This window comes from Girardinichthys multiradiatus, chromosome 1 (assembly GCF_021462225.1).
Source record: "Girardinichthys multiradiatus isolate DD_20200921_A chromosome 1, DD_fGirMul_XY1, whole genome shotgun sequence".
In the NCBI taxonomy this organism is placed as follows: Eukaryota; Metazoa; Chordata; class Actinopteri; order Cyprinodontiformes; family Goodeidae; genus Girardinichthys; species Girardinichthys multiradiatus.
The window spans coordinates 38,618,096-38,639,441 of NC_061794.1; the positions used below are offsets into that span (position 1 = coordinate 38,618,096).

General features: G+C 39.8%; 1 protein-coding gene and 1 long non-coding RNA gene across 2 annotated transcripts; one reads left to right on the forward strand and one right to left on the reverse strand.

Annotated features, from left to right (window-relative positions):
• Positions 1-10,367: 10,367 nt before the first annotated feature.
• emilin3a (elastin microfibril interfacer 3a) lies at positions 10,368-14,049 on the reverse strand. The gene is made up of 4 exons (XM_047359684.1): positions 13,694-14,049; positions 13,454-13,573; positions 12,843-13,372; positions 10,368-12,751 (listed from the first exon to the last, which is right to left on the reverse strand). Exons 1-4 carry the CDS (start codon positions 13,819-13,821, stop codon positions 10,809-10,811), a joined length of 2,721 nt encoding a protein of 906 aa, XP_047215640.1. The 5' UTR covers positions 13,822-14,049; the 3' UTR covers positions 10,368-10,808.
• A 3,985-nt stretch (positions 14,050-18,034) lies between these two features.
• On the forward strand, positions 18,035-19,981 carry LOC124864828. Its single transcript, XR_007037376.1, has 3 exons — positions 18,035-19,448; positions 19,522-19,845; positions 19,924-19,981. It is a non-coding gene; the product is annotated as an uncharacterized LOC124864828 (long non-coding RNA).
• Positions 19,982-21,346: the final 1,365 nt, after the last annotated feature.

Below are 21,346 nucleotides of genomic sequence, written 5' to 3' on the forward strand. Positions count from 1 at the left end.
TCATCAAATACAAAGAAGGCATCATAAAAGCAATACACGGCGTTACCAGCAAGTTTTACGACGTGATTTAGGGAGAAGCAGAGAGGAGAGACGCTGCTGTCTGGACTGGTAAAGGTCCTAAGTTTGCCTGAAGAAGTTACAATTTTGGGCTTAATGAGGACAGTTTTGTCTCAGCCAGAGCAATAATGAGGATGAGGACTTTAAAGTGCAAAATCGGTGACTTTTGACAGCTGTTAGTTTTAGTTTGGATATTTTATATTCGTGGTACACAGATTCAGCCATTTTCTTTCAGGCTTCGGGCATGGTTTATGATTTGTAAATAGGAAAATTATATTTCTATTTGACCCGCTCTGGCCATTGTGGTCCTTAAATTATTCTAGTTGCTCTTGATTTTTACTACATTTTCCCTACACTACCTCTTCAAAAACCTTCTAATTTCTCCTCCTCCGAGGGCCAGTCAGTAAACAGCAGTCTGGTCACGTCACATGTAGTCCCTACTCAGCCCCGGTCGGACCTGCTCAGGAGCAGGGACCAAAAATGTAGGTACCAATACGGAAAAAAGCCAGTGGAAAAGGGGCGTTAGAGACTGCAGATGACTTGAGATTGGGGTGGGGTTCACCTTCTAGCAGCATAACAACCCTGAGCATACAGCCAGCGCCAAATTAACTGGTTAAGACCAAAGCACACGCATGTCTTCAAATGGCCCATGTATCATTTTTCTTCTACTTTGTTCACTGTTTTGTGTTAATCTGTCACATAAAACCCCAATAACGTACACTGAAGTTTTTGATGGCAACATGACAAATATGGAAAAATTGAAGGGCTATGACTACTTTTGCAAAGCACTTTCTGATGCAGCTGACCCCCATGTAGAGTACTATGTAGACGTCACAGTGACCAGTACGTGAGAATGTCTTACAAGCCAACCAGTTACTCCATAAAACGGTCAGTGAATGGTAACTTTCAGTCTCTGTTTTACTATCAGATGCTTCTGCAACTGCCTGTAAAACACATGCTCGACTAAATACCCATTTCTACTCTGCATGTGTACCAAATATATTCTGGTTGCTTAACTATTTTAATTGAGTTTATTGTTGGCATCAGAAGAAATACATCATCAACTTTTATTTGACGCTGCCAGCTGTTACAGCCCAAGCAAAGCATCATTGTCTGTTACCCTGCTGTTTGTATCTGCACATCACTCAGATTTGTGACTGTTAGGCAGTTGCTAAGAAACTCAGAAAAAAATCAAAATTAACTGTGATTTGTGCTCTATTTAATCTTCAAGAAATGTTTACAAAATGGACGGTCAGTGACTAAGATGTTAGATGGCCTTTGACTGTCTTTCATTGTCTTTCCAGTTGTTCGAAATGAAGAAATGAGTTGCTGCGCCTCAGGACATATGGTCGTTCATCCACTAATTGGAAGGCTGGTGGTCTGTCCTCAGTGTCCCTGAGCTATAATCTGACTCCTACAAATACCTCCACTGTGTGTGTCAGTGTGTGGGTGGTGTATCTAACAGAAATGCTCTCAATGCCTATTGTGCTCCGTAACTGTGTGGCAGAACCGTTAACAATGAGTCATTAAAACTTGAAAAGCAGAATATGGTCCAGCAAATAAAGCTTCAGCAACATTTTTAAATTTTGATCAGTGAAAGGGTATTGTCTGTGTAATTGGTGTTCAATATTCAATTAATCCAGTTATCCAAGAAGCCACCTATTTTCATAACCTGAGATGGTCTTTACCAGCCGCCACAGAGGAGGCTGTGGCTGCTTTTTTCCTCCAGGCTGCTTTTATTGTCTCTCTAATGAACACTTAACAGTCAGAGTACTGAGATCCATACCAGGCATTTTTACACTGATTCAGCCATTTCCTTATCTTTAATAAAAACACTCTATATATAAATATTTGCAAAAATATATATTTTTCTATTTCCCTTTTTATACATTTATATTGAGAGCAAAGTAGGACAGAAGTCAGACTCCTTGTTTGTGTCAAAAACTGGCAGAACAAAGCTGAGTCTGACTCAGATTCTGACATGACACTTATTTAATTTAACAGCCAGAAACCAATGTGACATTCAGTTGAAAAATGAAGTGTCATTTATGGTGGAATAGTAAATTCAGACCTTTGAGGGAGGGCTGGAACTGCGCCTAAAGCGCTGTGTCATTGTACTTTATCATCCCTGTCCATGCAGTTTGTTGGGAGCAGCACAGCTCAAAGACTGACAGTCATGGAAAGCTGCTTAAGGGAGCGTGTCCTCACTGCTTGAGCTGGGCCGAGGTTGCAGGGCTGTCAGAGCTGTAAAGAGCAACGCTGTCATATTAAGACCTCAGCCGGGTCCTCTTTTGGTCACTGACACGGCCGGTCGCTTGAGCATATTTAGATGATCTTAGTGTCACAGCCCCGTGGTCAGCCAAAATATGAAGTTAATTCAGGGGCTTATTGGAGATGGCAGGAAATGATCAGGATCAGAAGAAGGGTAACCACGAGGAAAGCTCTAAGCTTACCTAGACATAGATGTAATTACAGCAGAGTGTTAAGTATGATTATGTTGCGAAATTTTAGGCTGACACTGAATAAACCCAATTCCGGAAGAAGCAGATGAAATCTCTGCTGCTCAAATGTGTCCCCAGTTCAATCTTTACCTGTGTAATATAATCTCCTTTTTTCCTTTTTACAAATTTCCATTTAGTAATTTGATAGTCTTTGTTCTTTTTAAAGCTTTACAAAGCTCTACTATTTAGGTTTCAGAGCAGAAGACCACAGACTGCCCAAAGAAACTTTGAACACTGAACAAGGCTCTGGGAAACTATTGAATTTAGTATGTTTCACATCTGGACAAGTATTTGTGTGCATTTTCTCTATCCCATTTTCTAAGAATAAGTGTTTAATATTATATGGGCCAGAGAGTAATAATAATTATAATATTTATTATTATTAGTTGTGGTAGTGGCAGTAATGGTAGTTTGTGTTTAATTGTTAACCTCATTACCAAATGCCATTCTTATTTATGAGGACAATGACAATTATGCTATTATTATTATACTTTAAGTAAGTTAGATGCACACATCAACAATAAATGAAATTAGCTCTCAACAATTTGTCTTATATTACAGTAATTAATTGCCTTTTTTTCTTCCTCTCATTGTGAAGTCTGGTAATTCCTCCCTTTTCCTTTTCTCTGTGAAAAGCACCTAAACTCCTTCTGTAATGTTTATTGTTCATTGTTAAAAACAAAATAAAATGAAATTAAAACTTTAAACTGAATTTATAGTGTAAAAATCATAGTTTTTTACCTGGCTTGTAAATGTCGCTGTACCTTTAATGTTATTTTTGTGTATTTGAGAAATATAGGAAGCAAGGAAATTTGAGTCTGGGAAAAGTCAAGAGTTCAGTAGTTATAACAAGTATTTCTACAATAATCCACCCTAAACTGTTACACAGTGCTACTTCTCTTGTATATAGTTTAAAAGACTTGAAAATCATCACTCCGGAGAGTAGGGGCTTCCACAGGAACCGGATTACAAGACCTCTAGCAGAATTAATCCAACATGACACTGCAATATGATTAGACAGCGCTTCTGGAAACTTTGTTCTACTTCCTAACCATAAATAATTTGACTTTAAATGTCATCTACAGATTTAAAGCAGTCTCCTTCTTTCTGGTATCTTTTAATCCAATTAATTAAACTTGTATTCTGAGATGGAGCAAGAGAGCCTCTAGTAACATAAATGTCAAATTAGTTTTATGTTGGAAGTCTGGTGCACAAAGGAAATTAAAAATGCAGTTGAAACAAGCCAATACAGTAGTAAAGCTTAGAGCATCAATGGTCCTTAAAAAAAGTCCAAAAGATTAAGAATTTCTGCAATTTGAAAAACAAAACTTTACCTGGTAATTACTATCTTATACAGGCTAGGTTTTTTGTAAAAACAATGTTTTTAAAAATTGTAAAACATGCAATGAATATATATATATAGAAAACAGTATAAACTGTTATATAGAGGTACAAATGTGAATATTTATGGAGTACACACATACACACTATAAATTATATTGTGACTTTAGAGAGATTTCCACCTAGTTGACCAATAGAGAGAAAGATCACTTTGTCCAGATCATAGCAGTCTCATTAGGTTACACTGAACCCCCTCATGGGGCTATTTCATAAAAACAAGATTAAAATAGCCACAGAAAATAAATTATAGGAAATGCAGGACATTAAAAACACAGATGATGGCAGTCATTCTCTGTTCACTTCCAAGGGCACAACATGAGCCTACGTGCATGAATTAACTTTTTAAAGGTTTTATTGTCTCTGGAAGATAAACTGCATTTTAGTAGGAAAAATACAAGAAACATCTGCATCCAATTCTTTTTAAAGATCATTGAAGTTTCTTCTATAATTATCCTGTCCTTGAAGAAACAACAACAAAATCAGTACAAATAAATAAGAAAGAGACAAATTATTATGACATCCATGTCTGTGATGAGTGTATGGAAAGGTCTGAGTGCAGATGCAAGGAAAAATCAGATGTTAACCATCACTACATTTTATGCCATGTTATTAAATGTGAGTTGCTTTCATGGTATAAGAATTTATTGTGCTAAAACTCATAATGTCATTATTTTTACAATGTTTTGCACCTCACAACAGTTACATCTATTTGCATGTGTGAAGTCAACAATACAGTGCGTTGTAAAAGTATTCACCCCCTTTTGCTATTTACCTATTTTGTGACAGTCCAACCTGTAATTTAAAAGTTTTTAAATCTTATCTTATGTGATGGATCTGCACAAAGTATTCTATGTTGATGAAGTAAGGTGAAAAAAAAATATATATATAAAAAAGAAGATAAAACACTGGAAATTGACATGTGCAGATGTATCCACTCCATTTGCTATGAAGGCTCTAAAAGGTTCTGGTGCAACCAATTACCTTCAGAAGTCACCTAATTAGTGAAATAAAGTTCACATGTGTGCAATCTAAGTGTCACATGATCTGTCAGCATAAACATGCCTTTCTGAAAGGCCCCAGAGGCAGCAAAACCACTAAGCAGGAGGCATCACACCATGAAGACCACGGAGGTCTCCAAACAAGTCAGGGACAAAGTTGCTGAGAATTACAAGTCAGGGTGGGGTTATAAAAATATATTCAAATCCTTATGTTCGCCCAGAGCACCATCAAATCATCTTTAAATGGAAAGCACATGGTACCAGAATAAACCTGCCAAGAGAGAGCCTCCCACCAAAACTCACAGACCAGACAGGGAGGGCATTAATCAGAAAGGAGCAATCAAAGACCAGAGGTAACCCTGCAGGAGCTGCAGAGCTTCACAGCAGAGACTGGAGTATGTGCCCATTGAACCACAATAAGGCCTACAGTCCACAGAGCTGGGCTTTATGGCAGAGTGGCCAGAAAAAAGCCTTTACTTAGTGTTAAAAATAAGAACGTGGACTGGGAAACTGGTCTAGGTTGAGGGAAAGGATGGAGGTAAATAAAGGGATATTCTTCAGCAAAATCTGCAACACTCGAGTGGTTTAAAGGGAAACATTTAAATTTGTTGGAATAGCCTAGTCAAAGTCCAGACCTCAATCCAATTAAGAATCAATGATTAGACTTGGAGATCACTGTTCACGAACGAAATCCATCCAACATAAAGGAGCTGGAGCAGTTTCGCCTTGAGGAATGGGCAAGATGTGGCGAGCTCATAGAGACTTATCCAAACTGACTTGCAACTGTACCTTTTAATTCCAGGTTGAGGGGTACCCAAACATGAAAAATGCCAAGGGGGACGAAAAGGTTGAAACGTTATGAATCAGTCATTGAACTTGGATATATAGCTCACTGGCCACTCAGCTTCAGCGTAATGATAATCTCCAGCTCTATATAAGGTTCATAACTCAAACATGTATATAGCAGTTTGTCCAATGAGGAGGAGGAGGATGTCATGATCCTCAGATGTTTAGTTAGTAGTTTCTTTGTCTATTCTTGTGTTCTGTTGTTTGTACATTTACATTTATTTCTCTTTGATCTATGTTAGTCTTTTCCCCTTGGGTTAATAGCTTCCTTGTGTGTTAGTTAAGCTCCACTCGTTTTAATTAATCTCCATTTCTCAGCTTCCCTGTTTTCCTTCTACCACAGCTGCTCCACAGTTCCTTTGATTAGCTCATCTTGTTTCTTTGTCATCTTCTACTCTCTGTTCACTGTTGGATTAAGGGCTGCTGGATTGGTTCTGCCTGCATTTGGGTTTTTTCCAAAATCCAAACATGACAAAGAAAGTCAGGATATTGTCTGGGAGGCAGACTGGCACCATACCCAAGGATTTTAACGCGCTCCATGGAAAACTTAGCTCGCCCAGTACAACAATGGTAATTCAAAAAACTAAAATTCAGGTTGACATCAGGATTTCTGCTCCACTTCTGACCCACATTGTTACGCTGATGTAAACTTCCTTTCTTCAAACAGCTGTATCACCACATTTATATTAGACATCCATGCAGTGTTTGTGTAAAAATTGCAGTAGCTGAAAGTTCCACGTTTCACCACTTAATCAGTTCTTGCTTAACCCAAAAGGTTTTATCTATGCTGTAGTAATGTAGCTGTCCAAACTTTATTCCAACTTTATTCCAATGGTAATTCCTACCTGTTTTAGAGAGGTTTGGTTCCAAAGGCTTTCTTTGTGTCAGTAATATGTGTTTTAAAATGATTTATTTGCACTGAAAAATACTGAAAAGATTGTTTCAGTTTTTCCGATATTTACCCTTTTATGACCATAAATATATATAGATTACCTGTAAATATTTAGATTTTAATTTAATTTTGTTAATTTTGTTAATCTCTTTTTCCAAGACTGCTTTCCCTTTCAGTATGTAGCAGTAATTCAGTATTACTGTGTGTTTTGACTGTACAATTGTTTAAAAAATGCATGCAGAATCTTGTCTGTGCTGACGGCGCGGTAATAACCAGGTTTTTAAAAAGCTATACAAGCATGAACAATGACTCTCACTTCTGTCTGGGCTTCTCATGCTATTATATTGTAAAGATTTATTTTTTCCCCATTAAATGTCTAAATAGAAAACGAGGCATTGTATCAGTTCATGGGTAGACTTTTTTTTATCCACAAAGAGTTGCATGTATTGCTTTGGAAAATCAAATACAGTTTTTTTTTTTTCAAACATTTAAATTAAGTAATTATTAAATAAATAAAAGTATAATAGCAACAAACAAAATACAAAAAAGTGGTTGACTGAATTCTTCTTATTCTTATGTTGTTTTATGTTTTTATGACTTTTTATTACAATCAGAAAATTGTTTGGCTCACTAGCGATGGTCCATTTCCCTTCTCCTTTCCTGTTTATAGAGTAGATCTAACTTCCTCTCACACTGAGCTAACTTCCAGAAACTTTGCATCCATTCATTGATATAGCTGAATTATTTTCTAAAACTTTATTGTTTTACAAACATTATTTTTACAACTTTATACTTATTATTGCTTTCTTCAGTGAAGGATAAATGCATTAGCTCAGCCTTATATGTAACAGCTCCTTGGAAAATGCCAAATCTCGGAGAAGTCCAGAGTCGTTGATTTAACGTAACTCTCTCCTGGGTTTCCTATGTCAGCCAACTGCAATCAACTCTGTCTGTTCTCTGGCCATCACTGTAATGAGGACAAAAGCTCCACAGTGCTTTAACCTTAAGCTTCTGCGGAGGACATTATATAGGATGATTCACATTTTCCAAAGCTGTTTACTCCAATATCCTTTGCCCTCTGTCTTTGTGCCAGTGGTGCCTTTGTGATTTGGGTGGAGGCTGTGGTCAGTGACGCTCTGTGTTTTGTGCAGGAAGCATAACTCATCCATGAGGGAGTGCTGAGGAGAATGAGAGGAGACAAATTCACCAGAGCCATGTCTGCCCTTTCTGTCCAAGTGTCTTGTTGAAAACAAATAAAGATTAATGGGCTGTTATGTTGTCTGGTGTTTGTGTGAAAGTAATGGAGACTAAAAAGAAGAAAACCCAATTAGATAGACATCATGGTCCTTTTTTTTAACAGTGTGAGACTTCTTCGGCAGGTTTTTTTCTAGGAACAGTGGACTGTGTTTCTTTTCCTCACCATCTTTCTGTAAAGCGGCATGATTACTGAGGTATACGATTACATCTTGAATTTGCCCTCATTTTCCCCAAACACCATAAATGTGGTGTCTTTCACTTCTATCAATTCAATTCAGTTTTATTTATATAACGCCAATTCACAACACATGTCGTCTCAAGGCCCTTCACAAATGTCAGGTACATACATTCCAATTAATGCTAATCATTGAACAGTGCAGTCAGATTCAGTTATTTATTCAAATTGGATAAAACGTTTTTCTGCCTAAGGAAACCCAGCAGATTGCATCCAGTCAGTGACTTGCAGCAATCACTCCTCCCAGGAGGGAGGCTCTCCTTTCCATCCTCTGTTATTTCATTTCCTCAGTTAATATTCAGCCCGTGTCTCAGGCTAAAGTGTTTTCGAACAGCGGTGGACTCTTTTCCCACAAAGGTGTCTTTTTAATATGTGATTGTGTAGCAGGAGCTAACAGGACAGGGTTATTAGCAAGGTCACCTTTTACCATATTGTAATGTCCAATGAGAACCATGCTTATTTGTAACCTAAAGACAGAAATTGGATCTTGGCTGCTGCACCCAAGTGCTCCTGGATTGTCTTTCTTCCTCACCTTGGCAATAATACAAAATTGTAATATTCTTCTGGCAAGCTAGCGCTGTCTCCGTTGACTCAATTCTTGGAAGCCATTGAAGTGAAATTAACACTGAGCATTCATCCTCATTCCACTGCAGGAAGCTTTATTAACATGTCTCCACTGCCCTCTTGTGGTTCCCCAATGCTTCTATATCGACACTGAAGCGAAGTCAATACCAGAGGACTAAATGATGAATGCATGTGTTGCACTCATAGTACAAAGAAAATCAGTCTTCTGGTTTTGTGTAGAAATGTGGGCTTAATGGAAAGTGTGTTTAATACCTGCGTAAAGGTTATTTTTAAATGGTACGTTCAATCTGACAAATGAGCATCATAGAAAGCATATTCTAATTTATTGAATTTTGCTGTACAACATTCCACACTGTCTTTAATTATTAATAAAAATGAAGTCAAAACTGATTAGGAGTGTGTGTGGAAAAAGTACATCCTTTCTTATTCCTAAGGAATTAAGTAGGAATGTTGCTGCCAGGTTTTACTTGATGAAGCACATGATTAATTGCTAATTGCTGAGTGTGACCGCCTCTATAAAAGCTGGAGTTTTGGCTGTTTGCTGGTCTGGAGTATATAGGTGTGTGTTAATATAATGTCAAGAAGGAAAACATCAGCAATGTCCTTAGAGAAGCAGCTGTTGCAATACTCCAATCTGAGAAGGGCTAAAAGACCATTTCCATATACAACGTCCATTACTCGACAGTGAGAAGGTTTTTCATGAGTGGAAAACATTTAGGGCAGTTTCTAGTATTATCAGGAGTGGACCTCCCTGTAAATTCACCCCAAGTTTAGAGTGTGCATTGCTCAAATAAACTGCCCACAACCCAAGAGCTCTAAATGTTAAAGTTCATGACTACAATTAGAAACATTCTGAATAAGTACGGCTTATTTGGAAGGTTTGCCAAGAGAACCCCTCTTCTTCCTAGAAAGAATGCGGCAGCAAAACTTACAAATTTGCCACTGATTAAACAGAAAGACTTCTGGAACAATGTCTATTAAACAGATAAAACAAAAATAGAGATTTTTGACTCTATGGCAAAGTTCTATGTTTAGTGGAAAATATCACAGCAGATCAGCACAAACACTTAAAACCAAGTGTCAAGCACAGGGGTGCAAGGGTGATGATTTGGGCTTGTTTTGCAGCCTGGGCAACTTTCACTCATTTACTTGTATTTTAGTATTTTAGAGTCCAGTGGGGGGACATGAGTCTGACAGCAGAAGCTTCACCCTAACTGAGTCATGCAAGAACGAAAGCAAAGTGGTATGAAAAGTGGAAGAAAGTTTCTCCACAATAAAGTGAGAGACTGAGAGTCACACCAAAAAGGACTTTTTTAAGTTACTGCTTTTAAAAACGGTTCTACAAGCTACTGAATCATGCGGTGTACTTAATTTTTGACTCACACCTTTACATCTTGTTTTCACCTTAAAATGATAATTATCAGATGGGATCTTTTGTATGTTTCTATACACTCAATGTTAGATAATGATGATAAATCAGATCTGAGATTATTTAAAAGAGAGTGCACTTACTTTTTACTGTGCCTGTATTATTGTTTATTTAATCTACTGTATGACACATGTTTTAAAAGACAGACAGAAATCCTCCAGAGATTTTTTTATTGCATTGTGAGAACTGACAAACTCTGAAATTAAACCAAACATAACTGAAAAAATAAAACTTTTTAAAAAAGAATACAGTTTGAGAACATTCACACAATAAAAACAGACAAAATATCTTGCACATTTATATTATTGGCATGAGAGAATACAGAATAAAAACACAGAAACATTATTAAATGATTGTTCATATAAGCTTCACACTCACATTTCATCCTTCATTCAGTCACTCTACATAACTGTTCACAAAAAATAATTTGTCATAGCACCTTGATGAATCAACCTCAGTATGTCTTCATTTCCATCACAGTTAGCTGCCTTCTTTCTTTCTACTGCATATCATAATATAGCTAAAACCCTTCTGTTTCAGTGCAGGCTTAAAGGTTTCAGCCGAAGAATATTTACCCCTTAATAATCAGCTTTCCCTACAAACTGATCTAATTTAGAGTGAATGTGTCCCCTCGTTTCACCTGTGCAGTCATCTCTGAGCTCTTTGTCGGCTCTGCCCTGGAGGTGCAGTTTCTTAGCTCGTCTTTCAGCTCATACAGCTGCTGAGCATGGCTGGAGAGAGTTCCATTAACTTGCAGAAGAAGACTGTTGGATTGTTTCTCCAGCTCCTCCCTGATTCTCTCCAGGTCCTCTGCCAGGTAATTCAGGCCTTTACACTGATCCTCCACACTGGCAACACGTCCACCAACCTCCGTTACTTCCTTTTTGACCACCATGGCTGTGCTCCGGCATCCTCTTACCTCCTCAGCCAGACGCTTCTTCATCTCTTGTAGCTCACCTTTAAGTCGGGTCAGTCTGCGCTCACTTGCTCCAAGCATGGAAGCCTGATGTCCGACCAGCTGAACCACTCCCTTTATCTGCTTGGCCAGACGAACCTCTCTTTCATGCCAGGAGATGTTGGCCTCTCCCACCTGATGGACCACCGTGCCCAGGGAGTCTTGGAGACTCCTCAGGGTGTGGTTGACAGAACGAACATTGAACTTAAGGACCATCAATTCTGCCTGAATGGGAGGATCTCTTGCTGTGTCTCCCTGCCCCTCCCTGAGGGCCATGGTCTTTAAGATCTTCTGCAGTGTAAAGTTAAGACTGGTCAAACGGTCACCCTGCAAGTCTAATACCTCCTTTATGTTCTGGTCGAGTTCTTGGTTTTCACCCAGCCCAGCAGAGTCTCCCTGAGTTGCAGATTTCTGTGACAAGGCACAAGAAGAGGAGCAGAGAACCTCCAGGTTGTTAAGATGTTTTTGCACTCTGTCAACATCTAGTTCAAGTCTCCCTCGGAGGGATTCCAGCTCCGTCTCTAGTGTTGGAACAGTATGACCTTCCAGCAGTGCAGGGGCGGTGGCATTGGTAAGCTCCTCCAATGCCGTCAGTAAGCGGCCCTCTAGGTCTCTAAGCTTACCCTCCATTCTGGCCTCCAAACCCTGGCCTGTTGCAGCAGCATCTTGGACAGCTCTGTTCTCTTCAGGATCATCAGTTTTATTTTGCCCGGTCAGGTTGAGCTTGACTTCAACATATCGAAGACGGCCCTCCAACATTCCCTCTATGTGGTCTTTGTGACCACTAAGCTCCACTCTTAGGTGTCCCTGGGAGCAGTTGAGACTTGCCACAGATGTTTCCAGATGCTGAACTCTTTCTGCCAGTCCTCTCATGCTGCCACAGCAGCTCTCTGTGTCTGTTAAACCACGGACCTGTGACTGGATGTTTCCGAGCTCAGTTCTCAGCTTTAATGTACTTTCTTCCAGAGCGTCTCTCATCTGCTCCTGCTGTTTGCAGTGATCACTCTGGCACTGGCGGCACTCATCCCCAACCTTCTCCCCGCAGCGTCCCTCTGCGCTCTCCACACGTTCCTCAAGGCCATCAAGAATTTCTAGCCTAACTGCACTTAGTTTAGTATCCATCAAACCTTCAATACCTCCCCCAGTATTCCCAGTGGAGTCTGGTGGCAATACAGCTCCATTTGAAATCATTTTTAGGACTCCATTGTGTCCCTCCACTGTTGCTCTGAGCTCCTGCATCTCTGCTGCCTTGACCTGCAGCTCTGTCTTCATCTCTTCTACCCTTCCATTCAGTTCTGTGAGACCTGGAAACATGTAGCTGCCGTCTAAGCCCTCCATGTCAAGATCTCTTGCAGGAATTTCCACAAACCCTATAGAGGGTGGATTAGATGCTGTAGCTTGAGCACCAAGAGGACTTGGAGCAGCAGAGAGCAAAGCTGACAGCATCCTGCTGGCATCCTCTCTCAGCGAGGCTCTCAGGCTGTTCTCCAGTCCTATCACCATTCCCCTGAGTGTCTCCAGACCATGATTTAGATGGTGAATGTCCTCCTCTATTCGAAATATCCTCTTCTCTGTCTCACCGTCCAGAGCTTGGCCTGAAAAGCAGAAAGCAGACAAAAAACATTGATTGCAGCTTGAATTAATTTTTTAGATTGCAATGTCATTTATGTCATTTCTGAGAGTTACCTGTGATCTTCCTCTCTGGCTGTTCTTCTCCAGAGGGTGAAGCTGGGATTTCCTGTGGGATCACATCCTCTGGTCTTTGGTTATCTTCTTCCTCATGCTCTTGGTCACTGTCTGTAAGGTGTGGCTCCTGGTATTCTGGTACTGGCTGAGGTTCTGGTGGGTAAGGCTCATTGGAGGTGTCAGGGTAAGAGGAGGACTTTGGTGGCCCAAAGTGAGGCAGTGGGTAGGAGCTGAAACTGTTGGTGGGAGGTTGTTTCGGATGACTCCAGGAATTGGGTTTCACAGCACCGTTCATAGGTGGAGCCTTGAACATTGGACCATTGAACATGGGCCCTTGTTTCTGCGGCCCCCTAAACTGTAGGCCTTTCATTGGTGGACCGTTGAATGGTGGCATCATCCTCACTGGATGCTGGTAAATCTGTTGTCCCTCCATACAGTTATAACCAGAGAACCCAGGACAACAGCGCCACTCCAGTTCTGTCACTGTTTTATGTGCTACCTTGTACATAGGCTTATAGAGCAGGCGATACCTAATCAAAACATTCAGATATCAGTTGCTTTGTCAAAGTTCTGAAGCCACATATGTAATACAAGTTGATGTCTACACTTACAAGAGAGTTGGACATTTTTTGGCCCAGGAACACCTGTTGTATTCAGCCTTTACATATGGCGCTGCCCCATCTTGGACGGTGAAGGACACCGTCTTCTCAATGACGTAGGCACAGTGGTTCCTTTTAAAGAGTAGACATAAAACATGACAGATGAAAGTAAATAGATGCCGCAACCTTCAGATCCAGAAGCTTTACCTAAATGTGATGTGGTGTATACCATAGAAGAGGATCTGAACTTACCTGTGTCTGCTGATGGGTTTCCCATGCTCCTGGTGTGGACTGAGCCCCTGATGAACCGGAAATGAATTGTGGTACTTGGCTTCAACCAGTGGAAAAAACAAACTGATCAAAACTGCAAAATGCATCATTCACAAAATAAAAATCTGTCTGAAGAAAACAATGCAGTGGCTATAACACAGAAGACAGTATTCCTCCAGGAAGAGCTTTTCTTAGGTATTCCTATCCAGGAAAATGATAGATTTAAATGACTTAAATCTTTCAACACATGCAAGCTGAAAAAATAGGCAACAGAAATATTATCGGGATTAAAAAATAGACTGCTGAACTTGATGCTGTTTGAGGTGGACTCTGTTCGAGTGACAACAGTCCACTGTGGGTTTGAAGGTCTTCAGACGTCACTAATAGGGTCCCCTTGCCACCATCTGCATGTCTCCTCCCACTGACCCTCCCCAGATGTAACACCAGAGTCACGATAAACATTAAAAGAAGAAAGAAACCCCAAACCTTAAGTTATTATTATATCCAAGATGCTTTCCTCCATTCAGCTTTGTAGAAAATCCAGTTTTTCTTAAAATTCCAGCCTGAATGCGTCTTATACTAGTCAGTGCTGTGGCTGAACCCATATTAGCTTTTTTCCATATGGTGATGTCAAAAGGGAAAAAATAACACACCACATCCTCAGAGCAGAACAGAAGACCTTGTCTTAAAATAAGTCATTTCTAGCTGTAGTTGGTTTTCAGCACATAAGGATAACTTCAAGTTATCCTACATAAAGATGGCTGAATCACATTTGTTTTAGTTTCAGATTGATTGGAACCTCATTTCTTAAAGCTAATATGTCAATACTCCTGTTTGTATTAACTTTTACTGCTACAGAGCTTTACGAATCACACATATCCATATTTATACACAGAAATAAATGCGTGCGTAACCATGACCACAGTCAGAGTAAGAATAAAAAAGTTTAGAACAGCAGGAACTGTAAAAAACAAGATTGTATGAGGACCCAAGTGTATCTCCTACCAAACACAGCGATCAGGAAGCTAAGGTAGGCTAGAAAAAACTAAACCCTCTGGAATTTCAGGTCACCAAGTTCTCATAACAACCATTAGACGCGTCTTACCTATTAACTGATGCTTGAAAGGTATACCAAGAAGCAGCCTTTTTGGTCCTACTATCAAAAATGTAAATGGAGAGTTTGCTGGAGGCTGAAGGGACTTTAACTGGGACTCTGTGTTTTGGTCAGATGAAAGTAAAATTAAGCTTTTTGGCTCTTTAGGAGGGCCTGACATGAAACAAACATTAATAGGTTGAAAAGCAGCACATTTGTTTCACCTCAGGTTTATTTCATTAATCAACTGGGTAATAATTTAAAACATATTCCCAGATCAACAGAGAAATGGTTACCCAGGTACAAGCTCACAGTTGTTTCATGGTGATCTTTGTTTGGAGACGAGGATGCTACAGAAAGCCTGTGGAGTAAGTTGAACAAGAATCAGAGTCTGGATAATCTAGTGAGATTGTACATAAAAGTATGGTCAAAGATCCTTCTGTCTGCATGTTCAAACCTGGTCAAATGTTATAGGAGATGACTTAGAGTCGTGGTGTTACCAAGTGTTAACAGTAGCAGTGCCAAAAGGTGTTCCACAGGTTAGTTGCTAAACAAATTGTTTCTTAATGCATTTTGCTGAAAAATATATGTTCTTCAATTAAAGGTTGGATTTCTGTTACATTTCCATTATTCCATGATTATGCTACTACAATACAGGATACATTTTAACTTTTTTATTGTCTTCTACTGTGTATAGGGTTGTCAATAAATGTGAAAGTCGACACCTAAAGGTCATTATCTGAATCGGATCAATTGGTTTGCTTGCTTCAAGTGTCCTCACAGCAGACTAACTGCCTCCATCTCTTTCTATCGCTAACATCCTCCTCTGTCACATCTTTTACCTCCATCATGGCATTAATCACATTCTTTGTGTAAACTTTGTACTGCATGTTGCCAATTCTTTCATGCTAGATCAGTTTAGCCTTGATGGGAATGTTGAGGTTTTGCGAAGATTGTCTAGAAACATCACACACCCACAGAGCTTTAAACCCAACTTAACAGCAAACCTCCAGAGCTGGAGGCAAACACAAACAAACACTGTGTTTAAGACCGTGACAGTGCACACCCAGGCCTGAGTGCTTTGCCTCATAAGACCACACATTCATTCACAACACAAGTCTTTGTACACTTTTAGTATGTTCACCGCCCTGAGTATAGAAAACAGGCCAGGTAGCCCAGTTGCTTTTCACAAAAAGGTTCCTTTCTACCTAAAAACCAGCTAAAACTTAGTAACATTTTAGTGTCAAGCAGTCATCACAAACCTGTTATTGTAACATCTTTCCAACATTTTGGAACATATGAATATGTATTTCTTTAGAAACAGCTTCTCTTACCAATGGTAACATTTCAATAAAACATTACCTTTAAATTAGAGCAGATTTTAACTTTAAACTTGGTTTTGTTTGCATTTCTGTTGTCTGTCCTCCATTCAATCACATTATGGGATGTAAAGTAGCAATAGATTAAATATACAGGAAATTTAAGCTATAAAAGTTTTAAACTGATTAACATATAAGCAAATATCAATCTAAGGTTATCTGCATCACCCATATATTGTGTGTCATGTAGTGTAGTGTTGACTCTATAATAGAGAAAGGGATCTTTGACCATTCATCTTTGCAATTTCACTATGGTCCCAAAGCCTGGGCCCTCTCTTATGCTCTCTTTTCTTCAGCCAACACCACATATAGGATCTATAGGATTTAAGTCTGGGGACTCAGATGGGCATGGAAGAGATTTTCGAGGATTATGTGTCTGGCCAACCTTTTTTTGCTTTTTTGCTTTTATGCTTTGGGTCATTAATCTGCTAAAAGACCAAATGACAAACAATTTTATTTATTTTTCTTTTGGAACACCCACAGCATCACTGATCCTCCACCATGTTTAACAGCAGGCATTGAGGGATTACCATATTATAATGTTCCACATGTTTAACCTTGTTTGATGCCAGACCCTTGTTGCTGAAAACCTAACATTTTGCCTCATTTGACTAAAACGCATGGTTCTAGATGTTCTACAGTTTAGCAAACCCCATAAATTTATATTTGTGATGGTAGGACAGAAAAGGCGTTTTCTTGACATGGCTCTAAAACAACGGGTTGACATGTAGATAACATGTGGTGGAAGGAGCTCAAGGGCCCAAATTCAAGCAAGAATCTACAGTCAAGTAGTTGTTAATGAAAATCTATTCGTTTTATAAACAATTCCCAAGGCCATCAAAATCATCTGTAGTTCATAAATTCCTTAGGTCAAATAAACAAGGATTAATACAGACACATTTGAAGTGGAAAATTTCCAGGGCTAGTCTCTTCCATCATTCTTTCTTTTTCCCTTTTCAGGTCCTCATCTGGTTTCTCTGTAGTCTTTTTCTACTCCTCCTCAGTGTGTTTTTGCACTTTAGTTTCTCCTAATCTGTATTTCTATGAAACCTTTTGAAATCTACTTTAATGTGTGGTTCTCTGTATGAGCCAATCATACTAATATGACTCATGTATCGTTTAAGTTTTGGCATTTCAGGCGTACCATATATGGAAGTTGGTTGCCTACATGTCCCAGGGCAGATGGGCTCTACCAGATGGGCTCCAGCAGCAGAATATCACACCATAGGCTATCCAGCACCTAGTTTTAATAGTACATATAAAATAACAAGTTGTTAAAGGGGTGGACACAGTAAAATGCTGCTAAACATTAAGATGGGGGTATTACAAATGAGTATATATTAATATGCAGCAGTTAAACAGTATTAATGATGACATTTTAGCATATAAAGATATCAGAAGTGAAAAAATGTGTTGAAGTGTTGTAGAGGGGAATATCGCCAAGCTCCATTTATGTAAAAGCACCTTAACACCGGCAGGCACTGACCAAAGTGCTGAACAAAAGGACTGATTGAAATAAATGAATAAAACAAATACAATGCTAAAAGTAGAAAAACATGCATGTAAGTATACACTAACCTCCAGTGTTTAACTTTACATATACACATATTACTGCCTGAGATAGCTGCCAAAGGTTTTGCAGACGCCTTTCTATCAGTTCTTCTTCTGTTCAACACAAGTTACTCGTGTTCATTATTTAGCTGAGACCTGACAAGGAAGCAGGAAACTGCATCCCTGTTTCTTCGAGATAACACCTTTTTTCTAGGAAACACCCGATTCAGCTCAGAAACAAAACAGTGTGTGTTTACTACATATTCTCCATTAGCTCTTTGGCCCTCTTTACTTATAAACAAGCTCCCATTGTATGACATGAAACAGGCTTAAGAGAACACAGCAAGCCATGCTCGGACCGGAGCTCTGCTGCTGCTGTGAAACAAGCGCAGCTTTATTCTGCAGCACCGAGGCGACCTCACCCCGAGTTTCCCTTCAGTGGCACCACACAGTCCCAACTGTTTCAGCCTCCGCTCACCTGCACGTCACGCTCCTCGTGTCAAAGCTGTCACAGTTCATGGACTCCTCAGCTCAGCCGAGTCGTGAACAGGGCGAGGCCAAGGGTGAGTGAGAGGCTGTGAAAATGTGAACAGGAGTCTGTGCAGCAGATGGAGGCCTGTGTTTTTGTTTGTTCACTCTTTATTTCAGTTTGATTTTAACAATGAAGCTCCAGATTCTGTACCAGCTTGTTAATCACTTTAGCTGTGTCTTTGGTTTGCAGTTTAATAGAACAGCTTCTGAACTGTGTGGCTTTGGTTACATTTACCAAATAGCATTGTCTCACATTACTGCAGCACTGAGCTGGAGCAGGAACCAAAGAGGATGGGGATTTTGGTTTCCCTCCTTTTTTTAGGAAGTATTTCTTAATATTGCTAGTTATCAATCTTGCTTTTATTTACAGGATAGCTGCTTGTCATGTCTGGATTGTTTGTTTTAGACTCAACTTCTATATGTTCACATCTGTGCAATTTACAGCACATGTAGGGTTTTTTTTATTTGCAAAAATGTATTTGTTTAGAGACATCATCATCTCATTAGAGAAGACCAATGTTAGCATGAACAAACCTCATTTTGTGGCCAGAGAGGGAGTCGGGGGTCGCGGCACACTTCACACTCTTGCTGGGAGGTGGCTGTTGACGGATATACATCTGGAGACAGTTAGCAATCACACCAAAACTCACGCATAGGGAGCTTAGAGTCACCACAGAGGAAATTCCTTCCTCCACAGGGGGATTTAAACATTTTCATTCTTCTATTATTTGCCTTAGAAGAGTTATACCTGGCTTTTTTTTTTGCTTACTGATAACTGCATCTTTTTTTTGCAGAAGCTTATCCTCACACTGAAATATTGTTTTTAAAATCTAACATTTAACTTTAGTACATCAAAACCCCACACTAAGAAAGATAAATACTATTTTTTTATCACTGGTGCCACAAGTTATACATCCCTGATGTGCAAACAACACTTCACATAGTTGGAGCACAGAGAGATTTCTGACCATTTATTTTTGCACAGTCTCTCTTGATTGCCCAGACTCCTGGCTTTTCTTGTCAGGATCTGTGTTGTCTTGTTGTTGTTGCACTGTGCTTGGCCTCTAGGTGGCTCTGAGTTCGTGAGGAGGGGTGGCAGGTGTCCCATATTCCCTAATCATCCCTGAAGGATACTTAAGACGGAGGCCGCCAGCAGTTCAGCGCCAGAGTGTTGCCCTCAGTGGTATTGACTCAAGTCACGGTTTGCCTAAGCTTGTCTTTGTCCTTTTGAGTAATTTTGTATTTGCTCTTTGCAGACTGGATTCCTATGCCTGACCTTGTCTTTGAAGAATCCTCATCAACTTGGATGTTTTTGTCACTGGAGAAGGATTTCGTAGCCACGTGGATTATACCTGGATTGCCAACACTTTGCTTCCTAAGTTACTGGCTGGCGGCCATTCCGACGGTGCCTTTCCTGGAACAACTATGGACCACCACAAGCAAACCCCGTCCACACAATAACATCAGCCGAGCCTCAGAGTACCTCAAAGTGAGTCCAAGTACCTACCAGCTCCGTTCATCTTGGTGTGCAGTTCCATTGTTGCCTCAACCCCTCCTGGCGGATCAAACTCTACTCCCTAGTAAGACAGATTTTGTTATTTTGTTACATTCACCATCTTGGACCTTATATATTCTTACCGTGTCAACTTACCTTGCAGTTGTCTTCTGGTTCAAGCTCCCCTTCCCTTTATCTGCTCACTGTAAAATAAAACCTCTTGTAAAACTTCATCGGTGTTGGGATTATGATTATTGATTAATATTTATCAATAATTCTAATTGAAAATCATAATTTGACAATTAATTTCTTAACCAAAAATCCTTATTTATGAATCATAGATGTCCTCTGGGATTGTAATTGTGGCTCAAAGCCCTTGATAATTACAATTATTAAATTCTCAGTAATAGTTGATAACTATTTACTAGGTGTCACTGTTTAATCAACCGTTTCTGCCGAAACGTGGGGAACTTTGACCTTATTTTGACTGACAACTCACTCTTGCACAAAATAAACACAAACGCCTTCTTTATCTACATGAATAATTATTAAATCAACAGCCTGATACAACTCGCTCTTCCGATTCAAAAATCTTCACCTAATCAAACATGCAAAGTTCTACTACCAAGGGTAGAATATCTAACTAAATAAAACAAAACAAACAGCAGTGGGTGTGTATGGAATCAAACCAGCAGTTATGGCAAACAAGTGATGATGTGACGCTGAGCGGAGTTTTAACAGGTGTCACACAGTAAAAACACAACTTGAGAAGCGCGGCGGCTTCAGAGTTCAACAGCAATCAAGTTTCAAAACAATGGCATGCACATACAATTCAGAACACAGACTATAAGTGGCGACTCTAAATTGCACTAAAACCTACTCTACCCTGCCCACGCTATTCCTAATAAAGAAATAAAAATAAAAGGATGGATTTTACTTGTTGAAGTCTTCTCTGAGCAGAGGGAGAGAGGGGGGGTGGTTACTGCGCGTCTGCGGTTAACTCCAAGAAGAGCGGTCAATCTTCATCCTCTGGCCTCCTTGGCGAAAGGGAAAAAAAAGATCTGACCATCAGCAGTTGACTGGAACAAAAACAAGGGTGGCAATCCGTCTCCTTGAAACCTCTGTGAGGGTTTTTTCTTCTGTTACGTGTTAAACTCACGTCTTCAATCGGTAAAGTGAAATTTCTGGCTTTCCTATTCCAGAAACTTCTTTCATTAATTTTTCTTTTTCATTGGCCTACGGGGAGAATGAATGAAAGTCCACGCGGGATTTCTTCTCCAGAATTGATGCTCCAGTTGCGTGATAACCGCGACTCGGTTTCAGCTGAAAAGCACCTCCTTAAAGGGGCCACCTTCCTATATAGTGTCCTGTGACATTAGACTTGGGATGGCCCGTCATATCAGCCGCAGTGCCCGCTGGGATTTGTAGTAGCAGACTATACTGGGATACAAAATGGACGAAAACGCCGGAAGGCCTGGTGGCGTCCAGCAATGTTCCAATGGTCCAATATTCAGCAAAACATGGTCCAACATCGGTCTCCTGATTGCTCTCTGCATGTGGGTCAAAACAATCTGTAACACACCCTC

Bases quoted from the DNA above. Each gene is read 5' to 3' on its own strand.
- emilin3a (XM_047359684.1), bottom strand. From the start codon at position 13,821: ATGATGCATTTTGCAGTTTTGATCAGTTTGTTTTTTCCACTGGTTGAA. The intron at 13,574-13,693 runs GTAAGTTCAGAT...ACTCTTTAAAAG, and splicing joins AAACCCATCAGCAGACACAG to GAACCACTGTGCCTACGTCA. The intron at 13,373-13,453 runs GTAAGTGTAGAC...TGTTTTGATTAG, and splicing joins AAAAAATGTCCAACTCTCTT to GTATCGCCTGCTCTATAAGC.